Here is a 25,785-nt window from a genome sequence, read left to right on the forward strand (position 1 = left end):
CAAAAGTTACACGGTTTGCCTTTAAAAGGTCATGTTGGGGATACAAGGTTTCCACTGAGCATGAAGAGGTTAAAATATGGAGCCAGAAATATAAATAGGTTTAGTAATAGATTAGAAATTGCAGTATTTTCCTGAGAAATTTAAGTTGCATGAAATTGTCACACTTCTACTTTAGCAAAGGATTAATATTCGTCCATTAGAGCGCTGAGTTAAAGCCTTATTCTGGGTTTAAGGTGCGTGTTTGTTTTTCAGAAGGAGACAGAGATGGGAAGCAACAGAGAGAGAGTTCCAGAATGATCCAGCCAGGATCTGATGATGATGATCCACCATCATCATCATCCACTCAGCTAGTCAGCAGAGTGTTTCTGGAAGATGACTCAGCACTTTGGCCAAAGCAGCTGTAAACGCTGCTCAATAGAATGGAGACCACTCCAGGTGAAGGACAGGATCTGTCCAAGGAACGGAGGCGGGAGCTATTATTTCATCCAAATGAAAAATGGAGAACAGATAAGCAGATCATGGCTTGTCTACAGTGAAAAGAAGGACTGGGTTATTTACTTTGGCCTTTTTGGAAACACAGGAAGGAGCAATCAGCTAAGTGAGCTTAGTGCTTGGAGAAAATCTTTCATTCCTTTAGAGACAGCATGAAAAGTCAGCTGAGTACAAAACATAGAGAGGAAAACAAGAAGAAAAGGGACAAGAAGAGAGGGACACAACCTAGAACAGATCATGGATGTCTATTCTATTAACATTTCTCTATCTGGAGAAGGGGGCTGATTGATGTCTTCTCCATCCAGAGGGGCCCCTGCCTGTCTTTGCCTAGGGCCCCACATGTCCTAAATCCGCCCCTGCTGCTAATGTTTAAATCGACCATCGGTTTGGGTCAGAGTCCAACTTCATCCTCATTATTTCTGCAGATGGTTGGAGGAGAATGAACGTGTTAACATTTACAGGAAAGCAAACTTACTACATGAAGAATAATTTATACATTTTGATGAGTCAAAATGAAAGAAATAAACGTTACTTTGGTTACCATGACAACGTCACCAGGAAGGGATTCTGCATCAACAGGAACTTTGGTCTAGATTCAGATCGACTTCAGGAAGCAAATAGGAGGTTATTAGCTGTTAGCTAATGCTAAGCTAAGGTTAGCATGGCGGCCAAAGGTCTGGTAGCATAATGAGCTTTAAGTGTGACATCAGGGCTTCCTGAATGGATGCTTCAGCTCCTTGGTACAAACATTAATCACCCACTAAATCTCATTTTAAAGGAAGCCGGTTGAAATGTGGTGAATATGACAATAAAGATAACAGCTGGAAAATGTCTTGAAGTTCTTTTATTCTTGTGTTATTGATGCCAAACTGTCCAAGTAGACATGGAAAAGCAAAAGGTGGCGTTTCCTGCATGCTGGGAATAAAAAGCTCTGCAGTGATCAGAAGCTCAGACATTCATGTAGGAACATTTCTGTGTTGGTTTTAAACTGACGGGATGATGGAGATGCTGCTACTTTCACAGAGCAGAACCAAACGCATTGATTCAAGGCAGACGCGTCAAAAGCCAAACGGCTTTTTCTAAATCACCCATTCATGTCCCGATTATAAAAATCTTTATATACAATACATAAAAATGATGAGAATTCATAGCTGCTGACAGGGATGCTCCTGCGTTCCCTAACTGCCAGGATCCATGGAGAACATCTGGCTGCAGCTCAGCAGACCAACCTGTCCAATCATCATCAGCTGATCTCTGATGCGGCTCCATTTCTCTGATCCTTCTGGATCTGAAGTCCTGAATCCCCCCTATGAGACTGAAGGCCTCAGGTGGATGGAAGCAAACTTTCCCTCAGACTACTGCCCCGTCTTCTTCTCCTTCTGGAAGCTGAAACTTGTCCGGCGGCTGAGCTTGCGTTGCTTCTGGGCAAAGTAATCGGCCCGTGAGGTGCTGGCCCGGGACTCCAGGATGTAGTTCACCTGGCAGGAGGAGAACGCCGCTTAGAATCAGATCCTTCCTTCCTTCCTTCCTTCCCTCCCTTCCTACTTACCTTCAGCACGATTTCGTTAACCGTAGCAGCGTCAGACTCAAAGAACAGAGCCTTGTAGTCATGGTTACTGTGATAGGTGATCTTAAAAATGGCGTGACCTGCAGGACAACAGGACAAAAACATGCTGAACATCTTTCCACACATCAAGGAGAATAAATGAGGGACGGTTTAACCGTCCTTCAGCAGGTTACAGGCCTTTAGCTTGAAGTGCCATCCTATAAGAATAATAATTTAACTTTATTGATCTCACACTGGAGAAATTCCCTCTCTGCAATAAACCCATCACAGTGTGGCGCCCGGGGAGCAGTGTGGGGTTAAGGGGGAACGCCATTTTTTTCCATTGGTCTCTTGATTTTGAGGTTATATCCAAGTAACGTCTTCCTATGGGCAACGACTTGGTAGCCTGGTGAGACCATTCTGATCTCGCGAGCTTTCAAGGTTTCACTCGCTAATCAGTCTGGAGACTCTCCGTTAAAGAAAATTTTAACGTCCAATCAGCGTTGGCTTTGAGCCGGGTTGAGGTGTGACGCAACGAGAAGCGCGACAGTTCAGTCTAAAGAACATGGCGGCTTCAGCCGATGAAACTAGCGTTAGCGTGGCTATCGGGCAAGTTTTATGGGAATTACAGAGTATTTCTTCACTGAAAGAAGAGCAAAACACTGCTCTGGAGGCTTTTCTCAGAGGAAAAGATGTTTTTGCTCTTCTCCCGACTGGTTTCAGCAAGAGTTTGATCTATCAATTGGCTCCTCTTCGTCGTCGCTCTGTTAGTACGTCATATGCTTCGTTGATCTGATTGGTTTATTTGGCCCGTCTATCACCAACATAGGCCAATCAGCTAACCAGTATTTTCGTCCCTTCCCAAAATTACTTCAACAGAAGGTTTCCAGATGGATATGCGGAGTAAATCCATCTGGAGGAGTCAGGTTAACGACTTGAAGGCACAAACTAAACTGTTCATCATTCATTCTTTATGGTACGCCAGCATTCAGAACATGGAGGCCAATCACTGTCCCCCAGACATCCGCCGTTAGATTTTTAAAAACAAAGCGGCGTGTGTGTGACGTCATCAGCGCCCGCCGGCTACCATCATTCTTCCTGTCCGCTGAACTGCTGCTAGTTTTCCTCTCATGCCTGGAAGATGTCTAGAGCTGCTACCACAGATGATCTCGCTCTCCAGATGAACAATTCAGATGAGCTAAAATGAATAGAAGAGGTAGAGCGTAGCCGCCTGTTACTACTACAGTCCGGCACGCTGATGACGTCATACACACTCCGCTTTGTTTTTAAAAGATATAAATATAAAAAATCTAACTGTGGATGTCTGGGGGACAGTGATTAGCCTCCATGTTCTGAATGCTGGCGTTCCATAAAGAATGAATGATGAACAGTTTAGTTTGTGCCTTCAAGTCGTTGCCCATAGGAAGACGTTACTGGATATAACCTAACGGAATATCTTCAGAACGGCTCCAAATGACACTAAACTCATCTGGGAGAGTAGAACATGATGGAATAACGGAAAATCAAGGACCAATGAAAAAAAAAAAACGGTGTTCCCCTTTAAGGGTCTTGCTCAGTAACCCAGTGTTTGATGGAGTTTAGCTAGCAGCTCCAAACCACAGCCACTGACTCTCCTCAGGTCTGTCCTTCTGCTTCAGACTGATCCTGATGAGGGAAACCTTCCAGTCGGGGTGTTTAAAGCTCGGAGCTGCATCCGGGTTAAGCTAGGACGAGCTGAAGGCCGTAATCTTTCAGGTCGATCGCTGCTGAACTTAAGGTGCTAAACGTTTCTGATGGATGGGAGGACTGTTTCTCAGGGATCGATTCAAACTTTTGCAGATCTGAGGAACACTTACTGGGGCTCCTCTCCTCAACAAGGTCACAGGCACACAGGTGGTCCGAGTCGATGGAGATGGGTTTCTGGCGAATGCGGAAAAACTTCTGATTGGTAACAGGATCGATTTCCACTTTTTCTCCTGAAATGCCTGCAGAGAAAGGTTGGAAGTGGTTTATGGTGGAAAAGCGTTTAGTTTGGTAAAATGCCAACATTACTGATCTAAAGACCCAACAGAAAACATCTGGCAGAAGATACCCAACATCTGGACCGAGGGGCGGCCCCTCCCAGAGGAGGAGACCGTCCTGATGGAGCAGCTGAGGAACCGGCTCTGCTTTCATGCAGCCTGGAGGAATCCTGGCTGTTTGAGCTTCAACATTTACAGCTAAGCGTTAGCTTAAGGCTAAATGTTAGCAGCATCTTTACTGATGGCGTTCTCATCAGCTGAGATGTGAAGCAGAACGGGATGAAACGGTTCTACATTAAAGGGCGACTGATTGGTTCATCAGCAGCTAAATGAACCAGCAGCATTTTTACGCCCTAAAGGCACCAACATCTGGAACCTTCTGTCCCTTTCTGCTGGTTTCCTCCTCCATGCAGGAACCTTCAGGTTCTGCTCCACCTGAGCGTATGTGGGCGGTCTGGGCCCCCGGCAGCAGGAAGTACCTAGCTGGACTTCTGTGGTGAAACGCAGCTTATGGATCAAGCTGATCTTGAAGGACTTGTAGTGGTGACTGCTCAGCATGTCCTGGACGGTGGTGATGTCAATGGTAGGGTCTTCCTCTGAGCTCTCCTCGCCTCTGGAGCCTGAAACAGCAGAAACATCTCATCATTAACCAGAAGATGCTGAGCCACCATCTGCTCATTGACTAACCCAGAAGATGCTGAGTCACCATCTGCTCATTGACTCAATGTCTGAAGGTGCTGAGTCACCATCTGCTCATTGACTCAATGGTTTCACATGAACTTGGATCGTTCCAATATGTGGAACATTCTAGAGCCTCAAGGAAACATCTGTATCGGTTCCATGAGCCCTGGAAACATTCCAAGAGTCCTGGAAACGTTCCACGAGTCCTGGAAACGTTCCACGAGTCCTGGAAACGTTCCACGAGTCCTGGAAACGTTCCACGAGTCCTGGAAACGTTCCACGAGTCCTGGAAACGTTCCACGAGTCCTGGAAACGTTCCACGAGTCCTGGAAACGTTCCACGAGTCCTGGAAACGTTCCATGAGTCCTGGAAACGTTTGGGAAACGATGCATGATGCAAACCGCTGACAGACCGCCATCAAAAACCAAAAGTAACACGGCAACCGTGACCCGTCTGCAGAGGGACCATCAGAACCGTGACCCGTCTAGAGATGATCACCTGGTCAGATAGACATTCCTGCTCAGCTTTGCTCTAAGTAAACCACAGCAGAATCTCCTAGATGTTACTAAACTGTTAGTTGGTCCAGGAGGGACTTTATGTCCAGTTTTTGTCTTTTAATCATCTGAACCCCTTCCAGGAGGTCATCCCTGTTGGTTTGGGGACGTTAACTGGTTCTACTGGGACACGTACGGCTCTGCTAGGAACGAGTCATCAGAGGATGGAGTCCACTGCTGTTCAAGCTTCTGGCAGAAAGCAAAACAAAAAGCCTGAAGCTCCCACAGTGGAGGACTGGGTCGGTCTGGTTCAGGACACTGAGACTCTGGAGAAGTTATTTTCTGTTCAAGGTGGACGGCGATCATTCTTCAGGATCTGGTCTAAATGGACAAACTGTGAAATAATCCCTGTGGATAAATTTCACAGGTAAACACTGTAGTGCTGTGAATCGTACCTTTGCTCAGGAAGATGCAACATGATGTTTCTGATTGAGCTTTTCCCCTAAAAAAAGTAGATCCATCCCAGCATCTCCAGCAGCTGTACTCACTGTTCTCTCTGACCAGGCAGAACTCCAGCGTGTTCTGGCTCTCCAGAGAAGACTCCAGGTCCACGGCAACGTTTGGCTCCATCTGCTTCTCCAGACGATACAGAGGACCTGGTGGAGAGTCATGGAGACACTTTCACAGTCAGTCCTCATTTCCCTTCAGAACCAGAATCCTAAATGGACCAAAGGGAAGGAAGAGCTGGAGGCTCAGCACCATTACCTGCTCCTTTCTGGGAACCTTTCCTCTTCTTCAGGGCCTTCTGAAGAATCTCCTTCATGGTGACCTTCAGACTGTCCACAGGAATTAAAGAGAAGCCATGAGCAGCATTTCTAGGAGGAAGAAGGAAGAGCGGTCAGACGGTTGGTCCTGTTGGACCAGCACCAGTGCTCCCAGTCTGCTGCACTCACATCCTGACAAACAGGGACTGCCTGGAGGTCAGTCCAGGGGAGGAGTACTTCTCCACCAGAGCCAGCGTGCTGAAGCCGAACTTGTGGATGGGCTCGTTAGAGTCCAGCGGAGGGAAGTCTGTGTCCACCTCACCATCGTCCTCGGCGATGTGGAGGCAGTAGGCGTCCACGTTCTCACTGCGGAGCGAGCAGAGTCAGAGGGGCAGCAGCAGAGAGACGGCTCTGAGCGCTTCACACTCACTTCAGTTTGGGTTCTCGGCCCTCGCCGGTGTACTGCCAGCAGATGAGGCCGATGAGGTCGTGAACCCGAGCGTTGGCGATGGTCACCACCGTCATGGGGTGCAGCTTCTCCTGAGCCATCTGCATGGAGAGGTAGACGTCTATCTTCTTGGTAGCCGTCGTACCGATGTGACCCTGCAAAAGCAGACAGGAAACGTGTGACGGACAGACGGACGCCCAACTCCCAACATAATCCCGCCTCTGGGGGCTGCAGAGCGGCTGCTGAGTGACGGCAAGTTAAAATAAAGTTATATTCACTGTGGGTCTGCTCGTACCATGAACCTGCCTCAGTCCGGGGCGTCTAAAACTAAATTTACTATAAATGAGCGTTTATAGCTTTGATCCAGAGGTAAACTCCACAGATTAGAAAATAGAACGGATTATTTAGAAAGAACAGATTATTGCTGAAATAAAACAGAAACAGTTTATAAATCCCATCATTAACTGATAAAACCTGCTGATGGAAGATACTGGATTATTTATTCTGATTCTTGCATCTTTTACCACAAACCTTAAAATATTTCTATTCACTTCCAGCCCTACGAGCAGCAGCTGACGGGGTATGCTGGTCTGACGGGGTATGCTGGTCTGACGGGGTATGCTGGTCTGACGGGGTATGCTGGTCTGACGGGGTATGCTGGTCTGACGGGTATGCTGGTCTGACGGGGTATGCTGGTCTGACGGGGTATGCTGGTCTGACGGGGTATGCTGGTCTGACGAGGTATGCTGGTCTGACGGGGTATGCTGGTCTGACGGGGTATGCTGGTCTGACGGGGCATGCTGGTCTGACGGGGTATGCTGCTCTGACGAGGTATGCTGGTCTGACGAGGTATGCTGGTCTGACGGGGTATGCTGGTCTGACGGGGTATGCTGGTCTGACGGGGTATGCTGCTCTGACGAGGTATGCTGGTCTGACGGGGTATGCTGGTCTGACGGGGTATGCTGGTCTGACGGGGTATGCTGGTCTGACGGGGTATGCTGGTCTGACGGGGCAGGCTGCTCTGACGGGTATGCTGGTCTGACGGGGTATGCTGGTCTGACGGGGTATGCTGGTCTGACGAGGTATGCTGGTCTGACGGGGCATGCTGGTCTGACGGGGCATGCTGGTCTGACGGGGCATGCTGGTCTGACGGGGTATGCTGCTCTGACGAGGTATGCTGGTCTGACGAGGTATGCTGGTCTGACGGGGTATGCTGGTCTGACGGGGTATGCTGGTCTGACGGGGTATGCTGCTCTGACGAGGTATGCTGGTCTGACGGGGTATGCTGGTCTGACGGGGTATGCTGGTCTGACGGGGTATGCTGGTCTGACGGGGTATGCTGCTCTGACGAGGTATGCTGGTCTGACGGGGTATGCTGGTCTGACGGGGTATGCTGGTCTGACGGGGTATGCTGGTCTGACGGGGCAGGCTGCTCTGACGGGTATGCTGGTCTGACGGGGTATGCTGGTCTGACGGGGTATGCTGGTCTGACGGGGTATGCTGGTCTGACGAGGTATGCTGGTCTGACGGGGTATGCTGGTCTGACGGGGTATGCTGGTCTGACGGGGCATGCTGGTCTGACGGGGTATGCTGCTCTGACGAGGTATGCTGGTCTGACGGGGTATGCTGGTCTGACGGGGTATGCTGCTCTGACGAGGTATGCTGGTCTGACGGGGTATGCTGGTCTGACGGGGTATGCTGGTCTGACGGGGCATGCTGGTCTGACGGGGTATGCTGCTCTGACGAGGTATGCTGGTCTGACGGGGTATGCTGGTCTGACGGGGTATGCTGGTCTGACGGGGTATGCTGCTCTGACGGGTATGCTGGTCTGACGGGGTATGCTGGTCTGACGGGGTATGCTGGTCTGACGGGGCATGCTGGTCTGACGGGGTATGCTGCTCTGACGAGGTATGCTGGTCTGACGAGGTATGCTGGTCTGACGGGGTATGCTGGTCTGACGGGGTATGCTGGTCTGACGGGGCAGGCTGCTCTGACGGGGTATGCTGGTCTGACGAGGTATGCTGGTCTGACGAGGTATGCTGGTCTGACGAGGTATGCTGGTCTGACGAGGTATGCTGGTCTGACGGGGTATGCTGGTCTGACGGGGTATGCTGGTCTGACGGGGCAGGCTGCTCTGACGGGGTATGCTGGTCTGACGGGGTATGCTGCTCTGACGAGGTATGCTGGTCTGACGAGGTATGCTGCTCTGACGAGGTATGCTGGTCTGACGGGGTATGCTGGTCTGACGGGGCATGCTGGTCTGACGGGGTATGCTGCTCTGACGAGGTATGCTGGTCTGACGAGGTATGCTGCTCTGACGAGGTATGCTGGTCTGACGGGGCAGGCTGCTCTGACGGGGTATGCTGGTCTGACGGGGCAGGCTGCTCTGACGGGGTATGCTGGTCTGACGGGGAATGCTGGTCTGACGGGGTATGCTGGTCTGACGGGGTATGCTGGTCTGACGGGGCATGCTGCTCTGACGGGGCATGCTGGTCTGACGGGGTATGCTGGTCTGACGGTGTATGCTGGTCTGACGGGGCATGCTGGTCTGACGGTGCAGGCTGATCTGACGGGGTATGCTGCTCTGACGGGGCATGCTGGTCTGACGGTGCATGCTGGTCTGACGGTGCATGCTGGTCTGACGGGGTATGCTGGTCTGACGGTGTATGCTGGTCTGACGGGGTATGCTGATCTGACGGGGTATGCTGATCTGACGGGGTATGCTGGTCTGACGGGGCATGCTGGTCTGACGGTGCAGGCTGATCTGACGGGGTATGCTGCTCTGACGGGGCATGCTGGTCTGACGGTGCAGGCTGCTCTGACGGGGTATGCTGGTCTGACGGGGTATGCTGCTCTGACGGGGTATGCTGCTCTGACGGGGCGTGCTGCTCTGACGGGGCGTGCTGATCTGACGGGGCGTGCTGATCTGACGGGGCGTGCTGCTCTGACGGGGCATGCTGGTCTGACGGTGCAGGCTGCTCTGACGGGGCAGGCTGCTCTGACGGGGCAGGCTGCTCTGACGAGGTATGCTGGTCTGACGAGGTATGCTGGTCTGACGGTGCAGGCTGCTCTGACGGGGCAGGCTGGTCTGACGGGGTATGCTGCTCTGACGAGGTATGCTGGTCTGACGAGGTATGCTGGTCTGACGAGGTATGCTGGTCTGACGGGGTATGCTGCTCTGACGAGGTATGCTGGTCTGACGGGGCAGGCTGCTCTGACGGGGTATGCTGGTCTGACGGGGCAGGCTGCTCTGACGGGGTATGCTGGTCTGACGGGGCATGCTGGTCTGACGGGGCATGCTGGTCTGACGGGGTATGCTGGTCTGACGGGGTATGCTGGTCTGACGGGGCATGCTGATCTGACGGGGCATGCTGGTCTGACGGGGTATGCTGGTCTGACGGTGCAGGCTGATCTGACGGGGTATGCTGATCTGACGGGGTATGCTGGTCTGACGGGGCATGCTGGTCTGACGGTGCAGGCTGCTCTGACGGGGCATGCTGGTCTGACGGTGCAGGCTGATCTGACGGGGTATGCTGCTCTGACGGGGCATGCTGGTCTGACGGGGTATGCTGGTCTGACGGGGCATGCTGCTCTGACGGGGCATGCTGGTCTGACGGGGTATGCTGGTCTGACGGGGCATGCTGCTCTGACGGGGCATGCTGCTCTGACGGGGCATGCTGCTCTGACGGTGCAGGCTGCTCTGACGGGGTATGCTGGTCTGACGGGGTATGCTGCTCTGACGGGGTGTGCTGCTCTGACGGGGTGTGCTGCTCTGACGGGGCGTGCTGATCTGACGGGGCGTGCTGATCTGACGGGGCGTGCTGCTCTGACGGGGCAGGCTGCTCTGACGGGGCAGGCTGCTCTGACGGGGCAGGCTGCTCTGACGGGGCAGGCTGCTCTGACGGGGCAGGCTGCTCTGACGGGGCAGGCTGCTCTGACGGGGCGTGCTGCTCTGACGGGGCGTGCTGCTCTGACGGGGTATGCTGGTCTGACGAGGTATGCTGGTCTGACGGTGCAGGCTGCTCTGACGGGGCAGGCTGCTCTGACGGGGTATGCTGCTCTGACGGGGCGTGCTGCTCTGACGGGGTATGCTGGTCTGACGAGGTATGCTGGTCTGACGGGGTATGCTGGTCTGACGGGGTATGGTGCTCTGACGGGGTATGCTGCTCTGACGGGGCAGGCTGCTCTGACGGGGCAGGCTGATCTGACGGGGTATGCTGCTCTGACGGGGTATGCTGCTCTGACGGGGTATGGTGCTCTGACGGGGTATGCTGCTCTGACGGGGTATGGTGCTCTGACGGGGTATGCTGCTCTGACGGGGCGTGCTGCTCTGACGGGGTATGCTGGTCTGACGAGGTATGCTGGTCTGACGGGGTATGGTGCTCTGACGGGGTATGCTGCTCTGACGGGCCGTGCTGCTCTGACGGGGTATGCTGGTCTGACGAGGTATGCTGGTCTGACGGGGTATGCTGGTCTGACGGGGTATGGTGCTCTGACGGGGTATGCTGCTCTGACGGGGCAGGCTGCTCTGACGGGGCAGGCTGATCTGACGGGGTATGCTGCTCTGACGGGGTATGCTGCTCTGACGGGGTATGCTGCTCTGACGGGGTATGGTGCTCTGACGGGGTATGCTGCTCTGACGGGGTATGGTGCTCTGACGGGGTATGCTGCTCTGACGGGGTATGCTGCTCTGACGGGGTATGCTGCTCTGACGGGGTATGCTGCTCTGACGGGGTATGCTGCTCTGACGGGGTATGCTGCTCTGACAGAACAGCGGCGGTGATGATGCTGGGGGTGAGGAGCTCCCAACAACAACTGCAGATTTTAGTGGGATTATAATCCTGATGAACTCAGGATGTTTGGAGGTGGACTTTCTCACTTAGAAACTATTTTTCCAAAGTAAATAAAGCTGAACTGTTTTAGCTTGTAGCTCCAGATCAGAGCAGATAAACAACCGGAGCGCGAAGCATCAGAACAGCACGACCACAGTTTGATCCGGCGTCCATTTTTCTACGTTTAAAGGTTTTATTAACCTTTGATGGGAAAGCAGCATAGGAGTAGCATGGGAGAACGATGGCCGACAGAGCAGCCAGCCGACCAATCAAGTTAGATCCGCCTGATTCAGATCATTTCCACCTGCAGCTCCAGCTGAACCGTGAGCTGCTGGTCTGGAGGCGACCGCAGGAAGTCAGGTGGTCGGTGGTCGCTGAGTTATTAGATGTAAAGTCAGCTATATGGTTCAATCTCATCATATTTTCATTTATTAAGCCGGTTAAAATGCTTTTATGTCATCATGAGGTGCAGTTGTGACCACAGGGTTCAACTTTTAAACATCTTAAAGGTAATAAAACCTCAGTTCCCTAAGGAAGCATTTCCTTCCCGTCATAAATAATACCAACCATATCAGATTTATTGCTAATCAATAGAATCAGGTGTGATTGGCTTCATTATATTCTCCATTAAACACAAATATCCCTCAATAATAATAGACCAACATGGTGCCATGTGTTCTTTCACCTTAAAGCCACACGATTCTTTAAAGTCATTTCATTGCTTTAAGTAAAAGAAAATATAAAAATAAAAATCTATTTCTGATCTTTCATATGAAGGAAAAAGTTTGTTTTCTGTTTGTTACATAATTTTTCTAAATTTTCAGAAACCCATTTAAGATGTGTTTTCTTTCTTCTTTTTAAAACCTAAAGTTAGAAATAAACATTGGTTATTATTCAAAGACGAGATGGGCTGGAGTGAATAAGGTCTGCAGACTGGTCTGCACTGGTTAGCTGGCGTCCTGTAGGACCCGTTCTGACCAGCAGGGGGAGCTGAGCTTACCTTGCCATCAAATTTAGAGTACTCGTTGAAGGGATTGTTAAGCTGCTGAGGACACTGCTCCAGGCGCAGCGATAAGGTGGACTTGGCCCCCGCCGCCCTCGGCCGGTCTTTGTAGTCGCGTTTCTCAAACAGAGAGCCCAGATCCTCCGCTGGAAACAAACGAACACGTCATTCAGTTAATACCTGCGGCGTGATCCTGCAGAGCCTCAGACTGAGCAGGAAGCTCTGCCTCTGAAAGCAGCGGCCGCCGCCTCGCTTCGTCCCTCAGGCTTCTTAAGGTCGCAGGCGGTTTCCATGGTGATCTCCTCCAGCCCTGCAGGGAGTTTGGGCACTCTGCATTCCAGATGCAGCATTTACACCCTGGACCGCATCATCAAGTAGGAGGAGCTTAAGCTGCGTGGAGCTGATGTGGAGACCTTCAGACTGAATGTCTAGAGCTACATTAGAGCAGCTCTATGATGTTAAAGGTCATTTCTACGTTGCCATAGCCACAGGCAGGATTAGGGATTACTGAGACCTGGCGAGGAGCTGTCATGGCTGACAGACGCCCTGACCCCTCCCTAACTCACAGAAGATCCCTGCTAACCCCAGATGGCGCTAACCCCGCACACTGCCTCCGCCATCTTTGTTCTTTAACGCTGCCACGACAAATCCCATGATGCTTTGCGAGGAGAATTCTCGCAAAGCATCATGGGATATATCTGCTTGTCTGGCCACCATGGAATCAGTGGCGCCTCCAGAAATGTTTCATTGGGGGGCAGATGGGGCCACTAAAATCTTGGGAGTGGCCACTGAATCTAAAAGCCATAATATCAGGGTTTGATTCTACTATAGTGGTGAAATCAGAACGATTCAGTAACACCTCCTCAGATCCTGGTTAACAGTGAGATTTCTAATGTGACGTCGGTGGAGAGGCCAGTGGGGCAACCCGTGGGGCGGTCTGTGGGGCCGCCTGTGGGGCGGCCCGTGGGGAGGCCAGTGGGGAGGCCAGTGGGGAGGCCAGTGGGGAGGCCAGTGGGGCAACCCGTGGGGCGGTCTGTGGGGCCGCCTGTGGGGCGGCCCGTGGGGAGGCCCGTGGGGAGGCCAGTGGGGAGGCCAGTGGGGAGGCCAGTGGGGAGGCCAGTGGGGCAACCCGTGGGGCGGTCTGTGGGGCCGCCTGTGGGGCGGCCCGTGGGGAGGCCCGTGGGGAGGCCAGTGGGGAGGCCAGTGGGGAGGCCAGTGGGGAGGCCAGTGGGGCAACCCGTGGGGCGGTCTGTGGGGCCGCCTGTGGGGCGGCCCGTGGGGAGGCCCGTGGGGAGGCCCGTGGGGCAACCCGTGGGGCAACCCCTGGGGCCGCCTGTGGGGCGGCCCGTGGGGAGGCCCGTGGGGCAGCCGGTGGGGCGACCCGTGGGGAGGCCCGTGGGGCGGTCTGTGGGGCCGCCTGTGGGGCGGCCCGTGGGGAGGCCCGTGGGACGGCCAGTGGGGAGGCCCGTGGGGCAACCCGTGGGGCCGCCTGTGGGGCCGCCTGTGGGGCGGCCCGTGGGGAGGCCCGTGGGGCAGCCGGTGGGGCGACCCGTGGGGAGGCCCGTGGGGCGGTCTGTGGGGCCGCCTGTGGGGCGGCCCGTGGGGAGGCCCGTGGGACGGCCAGTGGGGAGGCCCGTGGGGCAACCCGTGGGGCCGCCTGTGGGGCCGCCTGTGGGGCGGCCCGTGGGGAGGCCCGTGGGGCAGCCGGTGGGGCGACCCGTGGGGAGGCCCGTGGGGCGGTCTGTGGGGCCGCCTGTGGGGCGGCCCGTGGGGAGGCCCGTGGGACGGCCAGTGGGGAGGCCCGTGGGACGGCCAGTGGGGAGGCCCGTGGGGCAACCCGTGGGGCGGTCTGTGGGGCCGCCTGTGGGGCGGCCCGTGGGGAGGCCCGTGGGGAGGCCCGTGGGGCCGCCTGTGGGGCGGCCCGTGGGGAGGCCCGTGGGGCAACCCGTGGGGCCGCCTGTGGGGCCGCCTGTGGGGCGGCCCGTGGGGAGGCCCGTGGGGCAGCCGGTGGGGCGACCCGTGGGGAGGCCCGTGGGGCGGTCTGTGGGGCCGCCTGTGGGGCGGCCCGTGGGGAGGCCCGTGGGACGGCCAGTGGGGAGGCCCGTGGGACGGCCAGTGGGGAGGCCCGTGGGGCAACCCGTGGGGCGGTCTGTGGGGCCGCCTGTGGGGCGGCCCGTGGGGAGGCCCGTGGGGAGGCCCGTGGGGCCGCCTGTGGGGCGGCCCGTGGGGAGGCCCGTGGGGCAGCCGGTGGGGCGACCCGTGGGGAGGCCCGTGGGGCGGTCTGTGGGGCCGCCTTTGGGGCGGCCCGTGGGGAGGCCCGTGGGGCAGCCGGTGGGGCAGCCCGTGGGGAGGCCCGTGGGACGGCCAGTGGGGAGGCCCGTGGGACGGCCAGTGGCGAGGCCCGTGGGGCGGTCTGTGGGGCCGCCTGTGGGGCGGCCCGTGGGGAGGCCCGTGGGACGGCCAGTGGGGAGGCCCGTGGGGCGGTCTGTGGGGCCGCCTGTGGGGCGACCCGTGGGGAGGCCCGTGGGGAGGCCCGTGGGGCGGTCTGTGGGGCCGCCTGTGGGGCGGCCCGTGGGGAGGCCCGTGGGACGGCCAGTGGGGAGGCCAGTGGGGCAACCCGTGGGGCGGTCTGTGGGGCCGCCTGTGGGGCGGCCCGTGGGGAGGCCCGTGGGGCCGCCTGTGGGGCAACCCGTGGGGAGGCCCGTGGGGCGGTCTGTGGGGCTGCCTGTGGGGCGACCCGTGGGGAGGCCCGTGGGGAGGCCCGTGGGGCGACCTGTAGGGAGGCCAGTGGGGAGGCCGGTGGGGCGACCTGTAGGGAGGCCAGTGGGGAGGCCCGTGGGGGCAGTCTGTGGGGAGGCCCGTGGGGCAACCCGTGGGGAGGCCAGTGGGGAGACACATTGGGCGGCAGCGGCCTCCTGGTGGCGCCAGTATATGGTCGATCACCTTTTCTTAAGGTGCATAAAAGGCAGTGATGTAAATATTCCTCAGAACTCAATAGCATTGAGTTTCAGACTTTATACAGTGCAGTAATAGAAACAGATGAACGGGTCCCCCCCTTTGGAACGGGGGTGGTTTGGCTTCTTTATTAGCCTGCAATGCCCCATACCTGTCTATGTCTCTGAAAGGGGGGTCCTTGAACTCAAGGCTGTTTCTGACATTATGAACTGGGAAGAGAAACGTCTTCAAACTTGGAAACAAAAGTCCAATGGATTGTTTCTTTAACGTGCCCTTTTGTTCCCGCTGAGGGTCCACCACATTAGGGGGCCGTCCCAAACACTGTAGTGGGTGGGGCCAGTGGACGGTTCAGCCCTTAAGCAGCAGGTGCGCGGCGGCCTGATGGCAGAGGAACATAAACTCTGCTGGTTTGTTCGTCACACTGACAGAAAATCAAGAGTTAGTTTATAAATAAGATGTAATAATTCCTAAATGGAAGGTCCTCTTTGACCGAAAACATTTGATTTTAGAAATGGCTGAAGCAGGCGGCAGAGAGGAGCAGGAGGCGTACCAGAGTGGGAGCTCGTCCTTTCCTTCCACTGGACATTTTTACATTTGATCTGGTTCTGACGCTCCTTCCTCAGTCGCTCCAGTCTTTGCGCTGAAAAGAGAGACAACAAATTTTACGTCCCGTCGACTAGTAGACTAGTCCAAGTTACTCAGTCTTTCATTTCTAAATGCTTCACTAGTCTGTTTACAGAACATCAAAGCTGCTTTCCATCTGATCAATAAGGTTCTAATTAGGAGGGAACCGGGTCACTCTGGACCTCCAGGTGGAACCTCTCCACCGTCTCCTGAGGAACAGACCATCTTACCCGCAGCCCCAGCCTTTTCACAGCTTTCCTGTTGGAATCCTGATGAGACAGCCACACAGGTCAGTACTTCAGAACCCTGCAGAACCCTGCAGAACCCAGCCATCCCAGAACCTCCACACCAACAAACATCTCACACCACCTGCCTCCCAGCAGAACCTTCAGGATCATCTTCCTGTCTGATCGGCTCCATGAAGGCAGAGATGCACCCATCGCTCCGGTCCCAGCCCGGTCCTTCTACCTCAGCCCGTTTAGGGGGGCCGGGTTCTATTGGATCACATCCTAAAAACGGTGTTGGTGTTTCTGTGTTCAGGGTGAGCAGAACCTGCTGGACCAACTGGAACCGTGCTGTCGGTGCATCTCTCCATCAAACTGACCCACATCCCAGCTTCAGATCTTTGAGGAGAAGTTCTGATGAACGGCTGCTGCTCTGACCTCCAGGTAACGTTCCACACCTGCCAGCTAGAGAACAAGCCTTCATCCAGAGACGGCCATCAGACTGAATGTGGTCCAGGTCAACATTCTTCAGGTTTCCACTGGATCCTGAACGGATCACATTTAAAGAGTTAACTGGACAGTCCGTGGAGTTCATGGTGCCTCTACGACTAGCAGTAAGTAGTCGTAGCGCCACACAGCGTTGCCATGGATACAAGCACCTCCTCTGCGCTCAATAAAAGCCACCAAGTCTTGGTGGGGGGGGTCAGCTCCTGAACAGGATGGACTGGCCATGGAAGCAGGAAGCAGATGGAAGCAGCAGCTGGCGGCCATGTTTCCCAGGATCACAGCTTCCGCCTGACTCCATCAGGTGGATCAACACCATGGACCCACTGGTTCCTCTCCTGGAGAACCTTCCTGCCTGCAGCTAAACATTAGGGTGATGGCAGGGAGGCCGTCCTACAGAACAGCAGGTTTGATTGATGCCTTCGAGGGTTAGATCACTGATTACTCCTCCTTTAACCAGACGGGCCTCTGTGAGCGCTGCTGCAGCAGGAGCAGCCTGAGCAGGAGCAGCCTGCAGGAGCAGCCTGCAGGAGGAGCAGCCTGAGGAGGAGCAGCCTGCAGGAGCAGCCTGAGCAGGAGCAGCCTGCAGGAGGAGCAGCCTGAGCAGGAGCAGCCTGCAGGAGCAGCCTGCAGCAGGAGCAGCCTGAGCAGGAGCAGCCTGCAGGAGCAGCCTGCAGGAGCAGCCTGAGCAGGAGCAGCCTGCAGGAGCAGCCTGAGCAGGAGCAGCCTGCAGGAGGAGCAGCCTGAGCAGGAGCAGCCTGCAGGAGCAGCCTGAGCAGGAGCAGCCTGCAGGAGGAGCAGCCTGAGCAGGAGCAGCCTGCAGGAGCAGCCTGAGCAGGAGCAGCCTGCAGGAGGAGCAGCCTGAGCAGGAGCAGCCTGCAGGAGCAGCCTGAGCAGGAGCAGCCTGCAGGAGCAGCCTGCAGGAGCAGCCTGAGCAGGAGCAGCCTGCAGGAGCAGCCTGCAGGAGCAGCCTGAGCAGGAGCAGCCTGCAGGAGCAGCCTGAGCAGGAGCAGCCTGAGCAGGAGCAGCCTGCAGGAGCAGCCTGAGCAGGAGCAGCCTGCAGGAGCAGCCTGCAGGAGCAGCCTGCAGGAGCAGCCTGAGCAGGAGCAGCCTGAGCAGGAGCAGCCTGCAGGAGCAGCCTGCAGGAGCAGCCTGAGCAGGAGCAGCCTGAGCAGGAGCAGCCTGCAGGAGCAGCCTGAGCAGGAGCAGCCTGAGCAGGAGCAGCCTGCAGGAGGAGCAGCCTGAGGAGGAGCAGCCTGCAGGAGCAGCCTGAGCAGGAGCAGCCTGCAGGAGCAGCCTGCAGGAGCAGCCTGCAGGAGCAGCCTGAGCAGGAGCAGCCTGAGCACGAGCAGCCTGAGCAGGAGCAGCCTGCAGGAGCAGCCTGCAGGAGCAGCCTGAGCAGGAGCAGCCTGAGCAGGAGCAGCCTGAGCAGGAGCAGCCTGCAGGAGCAGCCTGAGCAGGAGCAGCCTGCAGGAGCAGCCTGCAGGAGCAGCCTGAGCAGGAGCAGCCTGAGCAGGAGCAGCCTGAGCAGGAGCAGCCTGCAGGAGCAGCCTGAGCAGGAGCAGCCTGCAGGAGCAGCCTGCAGGAGCAGCCTGAGCAGGAGCAGCCTGCAGGAGCAGCCTGAGCAGGAGCAGCCTGAGCAGGAGCAGCCTGAGCAGGAGCAGCCTGAGCAGGAGCAGCCTGCAGGAGCAGCCTGAGCAGGAGCAGCCTGCAGGAGCAGCCTGCAGGAGCAGCCTGAGCAGGAGCAGCCTGAACAGGAGCAGCCTGCACGAGCAGCCTGAGCAGGAGCAGCCTGAGCAGGAGCAGCCTGCAGGAGCAGCCTGCAGGAGGAGCAGCCTGAGGAGGAGCAGCCTGAGCAGGAGCAGCCTGAGCAGCCTGAGCAGGAGCAGCCTGAGCAGGAGCAGCCTGAGCAGCCTGAGCAGGAGCAGCCTGAGCAGGAGCAGCCTGAGCAGGAGCAGCCTGAGCAGGAGCAGCCTGAGCAGCCTGAGCAGGAGCAGCCTGAGCAGCCTGAGCAGCCTGAGCAGCCTGAGCAGCCTGAGCAGGAGCAGCCTGCAGGAGGAGCAGCCTGAGGAGGAGCAGCCTGAGCAGGAGCAGCCTGAGCAGGAGCAGCCTGAGCAGCCTGAGCAGGAGCAGCCTGAGCAGGAGCAGCCTGAGCAGGAGCAGCCTGAGCAGCCTGAGCAGGAGCAGCCTGAGCAGGAGCAGCCTGAGCAGGAGCAGCCTGAGCAGCCTGAGCAGGAGCAGCCTGAGCAGGAGCAGCCTGAGCAGGAGCAGCCTGAGCAGGAGCAGCCTGAGCAGCCTGAGCAGGAGCAGCCTGAGCAGCCTGAGCAGCCTGAGCAGCCTGAGCAGCCTGAGCAGGAGCAGCCTGCAGGAGGAGCAGCCTGAGGAGGAGCAGCCTGAGCAGGAGCAGCCTGAGCAGGAGCAGCCTGAGCAGCCTGAGCAGGAGCAGCCTGAGCAGGAGCAGCCTGAGCAGGAGCAGCCTGAGCAGCCTGAGGAGGAGCAGCCTGAGCAGGAGCAGCCTGAGCAGGAGCAGCCTGAGCAGCCTGAGCAGGAGCAGCCTGAGCAGGAGCAGCCTGAGCAGGAGCAGCCTGAGCAGCCTGAGCAGGAGCAGCCTGAGCAGGAGCAGCCTGAGCAGGAGCAGCCTGAGCAGCCTGAGCAGGAGCAGCCTGAGCAGCCTGAGCAGGAGCAGCCTGAGCAGGAGCAGCCTGAGCAGGAGCAGCCTGAGCAGCCTGAGCAGCCTGAGCAGGAGCAGCCTGAGCAGCCTGAGCAGGAGCAGCCTGAGCAGCCTGAGCAGGAGCAGCCTGAGCAGCCTGAGCAGGAGCAGCCTGAGCAGGAGCAGCCTGAGCAGGAGCAGCCTGAGCAGCCTGCAGACGTGGAAGGCTGTGTGTCCAGAGTGGTTCTTTCCCACTGGAACCAGCTCAGGCCTTCAGCTCTCAGCCATGGGACGATCCTCCACACTCTGCTTCAGGAGGTGCATGGCGCCCCCCCCGTCGCCTGGCGGTCTGTGAGCGGCTGCTGCTGGATGAGCAGACGGGACCGAACCAGTGGGTTCTGTGGGTCAAACCAAGCTTCCTTCCTGAGTTCTTCTTCTATCGTCTCCTTTCACTCAATCAACAAACATCTGATCCCCTGATTTCACCACAAACCAAAGATTTAAGCTCCAACCTCCGATTGGTTCCACCCATAAGAGCCGCAGGAGGCCGGCCCAGCAGGAAGCCGGCCCCTCAGAGCCACAGGGACCGGCTTCCTGCGGGGCCGGTCAGAGGGCCGGTCAGAGGGCCGGTCAGAGGGCCGGTCAGAGGGCCGGCCGCGGCCTGCGGCTGAGCTTACCTGTATTGGAGCGGCGGCGGATGCCAAAGTCCCAGCTGGAGGTGATGTCCATGGACTGGGAGAGGTCACAGCTGTGGTTTTCCACGGCGGGACAGCCGGCCTCGCCGAGGGAGGCGGAGCCTGACGATCCACAGCTGGTACCGGGCACCAGGGTGAGCTGGCACTTCTCCAGGTCCACGTCCTGGTCTATCAGAACCATCTCACACATCCCCGTATCGTCGCTGGTGACGTGGGACTGCCTGATGTGGGCCAGGATGATGGCCGGGTTGTCCAGGAAAGCCATGGCTTCACGCAGCAGAACCTAAAGCTTCTCAATCTTCTGCTGGGCCGGGTCAAAGCAGCACCTCCTGCTGCTCCTCGCTCTACTGACTCAGCTCCATGGAGGAGGAGTGGCCACCTGGTCAGAGGGAGACAGCTCCTCAGCTGATATAGACCACAATCTAACCAGGTTAAATTAAATCACTCATTTAAAATACTTTTAAAAGGATAAATAAGCAATTAGACCTGAAACAATGAATCCAATTAATCAATTATTAAAATAATCAACTAATTTATTAATCAATTAATTATTAACTGGAGGATAGAGACTCTAAAACATTCCTTTAGCTGACAGAGCGACACGCTAAGAGCAGGAGTGATACCAAGTATAAGCATTTAAGATAAAAAAAAAAACAGTCTGTCAATCTGCTCTATAATCCAGAACTCTTCAAGTGGAAAAGTTTAAGTTGCTTTAATTTAATGAAAAGTCTTCTAGATTATTCAAAGACATGATCAACAGATTAATCTATTTGAAAAATAATCCTTAGCTGCATCATAAAGGCCACTTTAAAATGATTTATTAAAGAAAACAGTCTCATCAGACTGTCAGGCTCCGCAGTGTGCGGCCGATCCCTCCAATCACAGAACAATAACCTGTTCTAATATAGATGTTCCCAAAAGATCTATGAGGCTTTTATAATTCTGTAGATATTACTGCGCCATCAGTAACCAGCTCCAGTCAGTGATTGGTGGCTGACTTTTCATGCTGTCTCTAAAGGAATGAAAGATTTTTCCCAACACTAAGCTCACTTAGCTGATTGCTCCTTCCTGTGTTTCCAAAAAGGCCAAAGTAAATAACCCAGTCCTTCTTTTCACTGTAGACAAGCCATGATCTGCTTCTCTGTTCTCCATTTTTCATTTGGATGAAATAATAGCTGCATGAATCATGACAGCAGACAAGATAGAGGAGAGCAGGAGGCGGGGTTACCAATCTACTGGCTCTGGAGAGCAGAGTTCGCTGCTTTTAGATGTTGTCTCCAAAGTCTCCAGTAGCAGAAAAAAGTCTCTAGATTTGGCGCTAGGAGCTTTTTAGAAATCAAAGTGCTAGAGGGGTCTGAAAAGTGGCTAAATATAGCGACTAAAGCGCTAAGTTGGCAACACTGCTCTTTGCATGGTTTGTTTTCAAATGGTTTGCTGCTGTCTGTTTGGACCTTTCTGAACATGTGCAGCAAATGGACTGATCCAATATGGTGGACACTGAAGGGGGGGGGGCTGAGACACACTGAATATTATCAGCGTTCTGATGGCATTTTAGAGAAAAAAAATGTATCTAAAACATAAATAATGTGAACAAATAAGGAATAGTTGTATTAACCACACATGGAAACAGAGTTTTATGGGGCCCCCAGGAACTTGGGGCCCTAAGCAGCTGCCTAGTATTTCATTCAGTGTTTGTAGTTCAGACATTCACCTGATTACTAACGCCCTGCATAAACATAAAGCTGTCTACATCTTCAACAACCCAGCTGCTGGCAGCAAACACACCATCACATGATCTCCAGCAGCTCCTCAAACCCACAACCTGAGACTGGACAGACTGACCCTGGACAGACTGACCCTGGACAGACTGACCCTGGACAGACTGACCCTGGACAGACTGAGACTGGACAGACTGACCCTGGACAGACTGACCCTGGACAGACTGACCCTGGATAGTCTGAGTCTGGACAGACTGAGCCTGGACAGACTGACCCTGGATAGTCTGAACCTGGATAGTCTGAACCTGGACAGACTGAACCTGGACAGACTGACCCTGGACAGACTGACCCTGGACAGACTGAGACTGGACAGACTGACCCTGGACAGACTGACCCTGGACAGACTGACCCTGGACAGACTGACCCTGGATAGTCTGAGTCTGGACAGACTGAGCCTGGACAGACTGACCCTGGATAGTCTGAACCTGGATAGTCTGAACCTGGACAGACTGAACCTGGACAGACTGACCCTGGACAGACTGACCCTGGATAGTCTGAACCTGGATAGTCTGAACCTGGACAGACTGAGACTGGACAGACTGACCCTGGACAGACTGACCCTGGACAGACTGACCCTGGACAGACTGAGACTGGACAGACTGACCCTGGACAGACTGACCCTGGACAGACTGACCCTGGACAGACTGACCCTGGACAGACTGACCCTGGATAGTCTGAGTCTGGACAGACTGAGCCTGGACAGACTGACCCTGGATAGTCTGAACCTGGATAGTCTGAACCTGGACAGACTGAACCTGGACAGACTGACCCTGGACAGACTGACCCTGGACAGACTGACCCTGGACAGACTGACCCTGGACAGACTGACCCTGGACAGACTGACCCTGGATAGTCTGAGTCTGGACAGACTGACCCTGGATAGTCTGAGTCTGGACAGACTGAGCCTGGACAGACTGAGACTGGATAGTCTGACCCTGGATAGTCTGAACCTGGATAGTCTGAACCTGGACAGTCTGACCCTGGACAGTCTGACCCTGGACAGTCTGACCCTGGATAGTCTGAACCTGGATAGTCTGAACCTGGACAGACTGACCCTGGACAGACTGACCCTGGACAGACTGACCCTGGACAGACTGACCCTGGATAGTCTGAGTCTGGACAGACTGACCCTGGATAGTCTGAGTCTGGACAGACTGAGCCTGGACAGACTGAGACTGGATAGACTGACCCTGGATAGTCTGAACCTGGATAGTCTGAACATGGACAGTCTGACCCTGGACAGTCTGACCCTGGATAGTCTGAACCTGGATAGTCTGAACCTGGACAGACTGACCCTGGACAGACTGACCCTGGACAGACTGACCCTGGACAGACTGAGACTGGACAGACTGACCCTGGACAGACTGACCCTGGACAGACTGACCCTGGACAGACTGACCCTGGATAGTCTGAGTCTGGACAGACTGAGCCTGGACAGACTGAGCCTGGACAGACTGAGACTGGATAGACTGACCCTGGATAGTCTGAACCTGGATAGTCTGAACCTGGATAGTCTGAACCTGGATAGTCTGAACCTGGATAGTCTGAACCTGGATAGTCTGAACATGGACAGTCTGACCCTGGACAGTCTGACCCTGGATAGTCTGAACCTGGATAGTCTGAACCTGGACAGACTGAACCTGGACAGACTGACCCTGGACAGACTGAGACTGGACAGACTGACCCTGGACAGACTGACCCTGGATAGTCTGAGTCTGGACAGACTGACCCTGGATAGTCTGAGTCTGGACAGACTGAGCCTGGACAGACTGAGACTGGATAGACTGACCCTGGATAGTCTGAACCTGGATAGTCTGAACCTGGACAGTCTGACCCTGGACAGTCTGACCCTGGACAGTCTGACCCTGGATAGTCTGAACCTGGATAGTCTGAACCTGGACAGACTGACCCTGGACAGACTGACCCTGGACAGACTGACCCTGGACAGACTGACCCTGGATAGTCTGAGTCTGGACAGACTGACCCTGGATAGTCTGAGTCTGGACAGACTGAGCCTGGACAGACTGAGACTGGATAGACTGACCCTGGATAGTCTGAACCTGGATAGTCTGAACATGGACAGTCTGACCCTGGACAGTCTGACCCTGGATAGTCTGAACCTGGATAGTCTGAACCTGGACAGACTGACCCTGGACAGACTGACCCTGGATAGTCTGAGTCTGGACAGACTGAACCTGGACAGACTGAGCCTGGATAGTCTGAGTCTGGACAGACTGAGCCTGGACAGACTGACCCTGGATAGTCTGAGTCTGGACAGACTGAGCCTGGACAGACTGAGACTGGATAGACTGACCCTGGATAGTCTGAACCTGGATAGTCTGAACCTGGACAGTCTGACCCTGGACAGTCTGACCCTGGATAGTCTAAACCTGGACAGACTGAACCTGGATAGTCTGAGTCTGGACAGACTGACCCTGGATAGTCTGAACCTGGACAGACTGAACCTGGATAGTCTGAGTCTGGACAGACTGACCCTGGACAGACTGAACCTGGACAGACTGAACCTGGATAGTCTGAGTCTGGACAGACTGAACCTGGATAGTCTGAACCTGGACAGACTGAACCTGGACAGACTGACCCTGGACAGACTGAGCCTGGATAGTCTGAGTCTGGACAGACTGAACCTGGACAGACTGAGTCTGGACAGACTGACCCTGGATAGTCTGAACCTGGACAGACTGAACCTGGATAGTCTGAGTCTGGACAGACTGACCCTGGACAGACTGAACCTGGACAGACTGAACCTGGATAGTCTGAGTCTGGACAGACTGAACCTGGATAGTCTGAACCTGGACAGACTGAACCTGGATAGTCTGAACCTGGATAGTCTGAACCTGGACAGACTGACCCTGGATAGCCTGAACCTGGATAGTCTGAACCTGGACAGACTGAACCTGGATAGTCTGAACCTGGATAGTCTGAACCTGGACAGACTGACCCTGGATAGCCTGAACCTGGACAGACTGACCCTGGATAGCCTGAACCTGGATAGACTGACCCTGGATAGTCTGAACCTGGACAGACTGACCCTGGATAGTCTGAACCTGGACAGACTGAACCTGGACAGACTGACCCTGGACAGACTGACCCTGGATAGCCTGAACCTGGATAGTCTGAACCTGGACAGACTGACCCTGGATAGTCTTGACAGACTCACCCTGGACAGACTCACCCTGGACAGTCTGAACCTGGACAGTCTGAGCCTGGACAGACTGAACCTGGATAGTCTGAACCTGGATAGTCTGAGTCTGGACAGACTGAACCTGGACAGACTGACCCTGGACAGCCTGAACCTGGATAGTCTGAACCTGGACAGACTGACCCTGGATAGTCTTGACAGACTCACCCTGGACAGACTCACCCTGGACAGACTCACCCTGGACAGACTGACCCTGGACAGTCTGAGCCTGGACAGACTGAACCTGGATAGTCTGACCCTGGATAGTCTTGACAGACTCACCCTGGACAGACTCACCCTGGACAGACTCACCCTGGACAGTCTGAACCTGGACAGTCTGAGCCTGGACAGACTGACCCTGGACAGACTGAGTCTGGACAGTCTGACCCTCAGGAGCCGCAATATAAAGTATGTCCTAAAGCAGACAGATGTTGGATAGCTGTGTTCTAACAGAAGAGCAGGGGGCTCTCTGTACAGGAAGTGACGTCAACAGGGTTAATTCCCCCCGCTGTGGTACTTTTGGTCAAAGATGAAGAGAAGAGCGGAGCTAGCAGCTGTTGGCTATCCGGCTGTAGCCTTCCGCTCTAACCGTCTATAAAATCCTTTATCTGCGTCAGAAACCATTTAATCAGGAGGAGAACCGCTGGAGCCTCACAGCTCAGGCCGGGTTACCTCGCAGTCCAAGCCGGGTTAGCTGGCAGCAGTTAGCCGCTATCATCACCTCCGTCACTAATGGCTGCAGGTCAGCAGGTCTCCGGCAGAGCATTATATCCCAGCAGGCAGCTTCTGTTCCACCTTACGAGGCGCCATAGAACCGAACCATAACACCAGCAGCAGCCACTTCCGTCCAGCGTGGGGCGTTTGCGTCCCCTCGG

The 25,785-nt window shown here is 55.4% G+C and overlaps 1 protein-coding gene across 1 annotated transcript; it reads right to left on the reverse strand.

Moving 5' to 3' along the window:
• Window positions 1-1,319: 1,319 nt before the first annotated feature.
• Window positions 1,320-25,785, reverse strand: mapkap1 (MAPK associated protein 1). Its single transcript, XM_038270869.1, has 12 exons — window positions 25,583-25,785; window positions 19,916-20,312; window positions 15,787-15,876; window positions 12,279-12,427; window positions 6,429-6,601; window positions 6,188-6,364; window positions 6,000-6,109; window positions 5,783-5,890; window positions 4,539-4,679; window positions 3,895-4,023; window positions 2,042-2,139; window positions 1,320-1,970 (listed from the first exon to the last, which is right to left on the reverse strand). The coding sequence occupies exons 2-12, from the start codon at window positions 20,196-20,198 to the stop codon at window positions 1,848-1,850; spliced, it is 1,581 nt and encodes a 526-aa protein (XP_038126797.1). The 5' UTR covers window positions 20,199-20,312; window positions 25,583-25,785; the 3' UTR covers window positions 1,320-1,847.

Source organism: Cyprinodon tularosa, unplaced genomic scaffold (genome assembly GCF_016077235.1).
Source record: "Cyprinodon tularosa strain WSP-4 unplaced genomic scaffold, ASM1607723v1 ctg780, whole genome shotgun sequence".
NCBI lineage: Eukaryota > Metazoa > Chordata > Actinopteri > Cyprinodontiformes > Cyprinodontidae > Cyprinodon > Cyprinodon tularosa.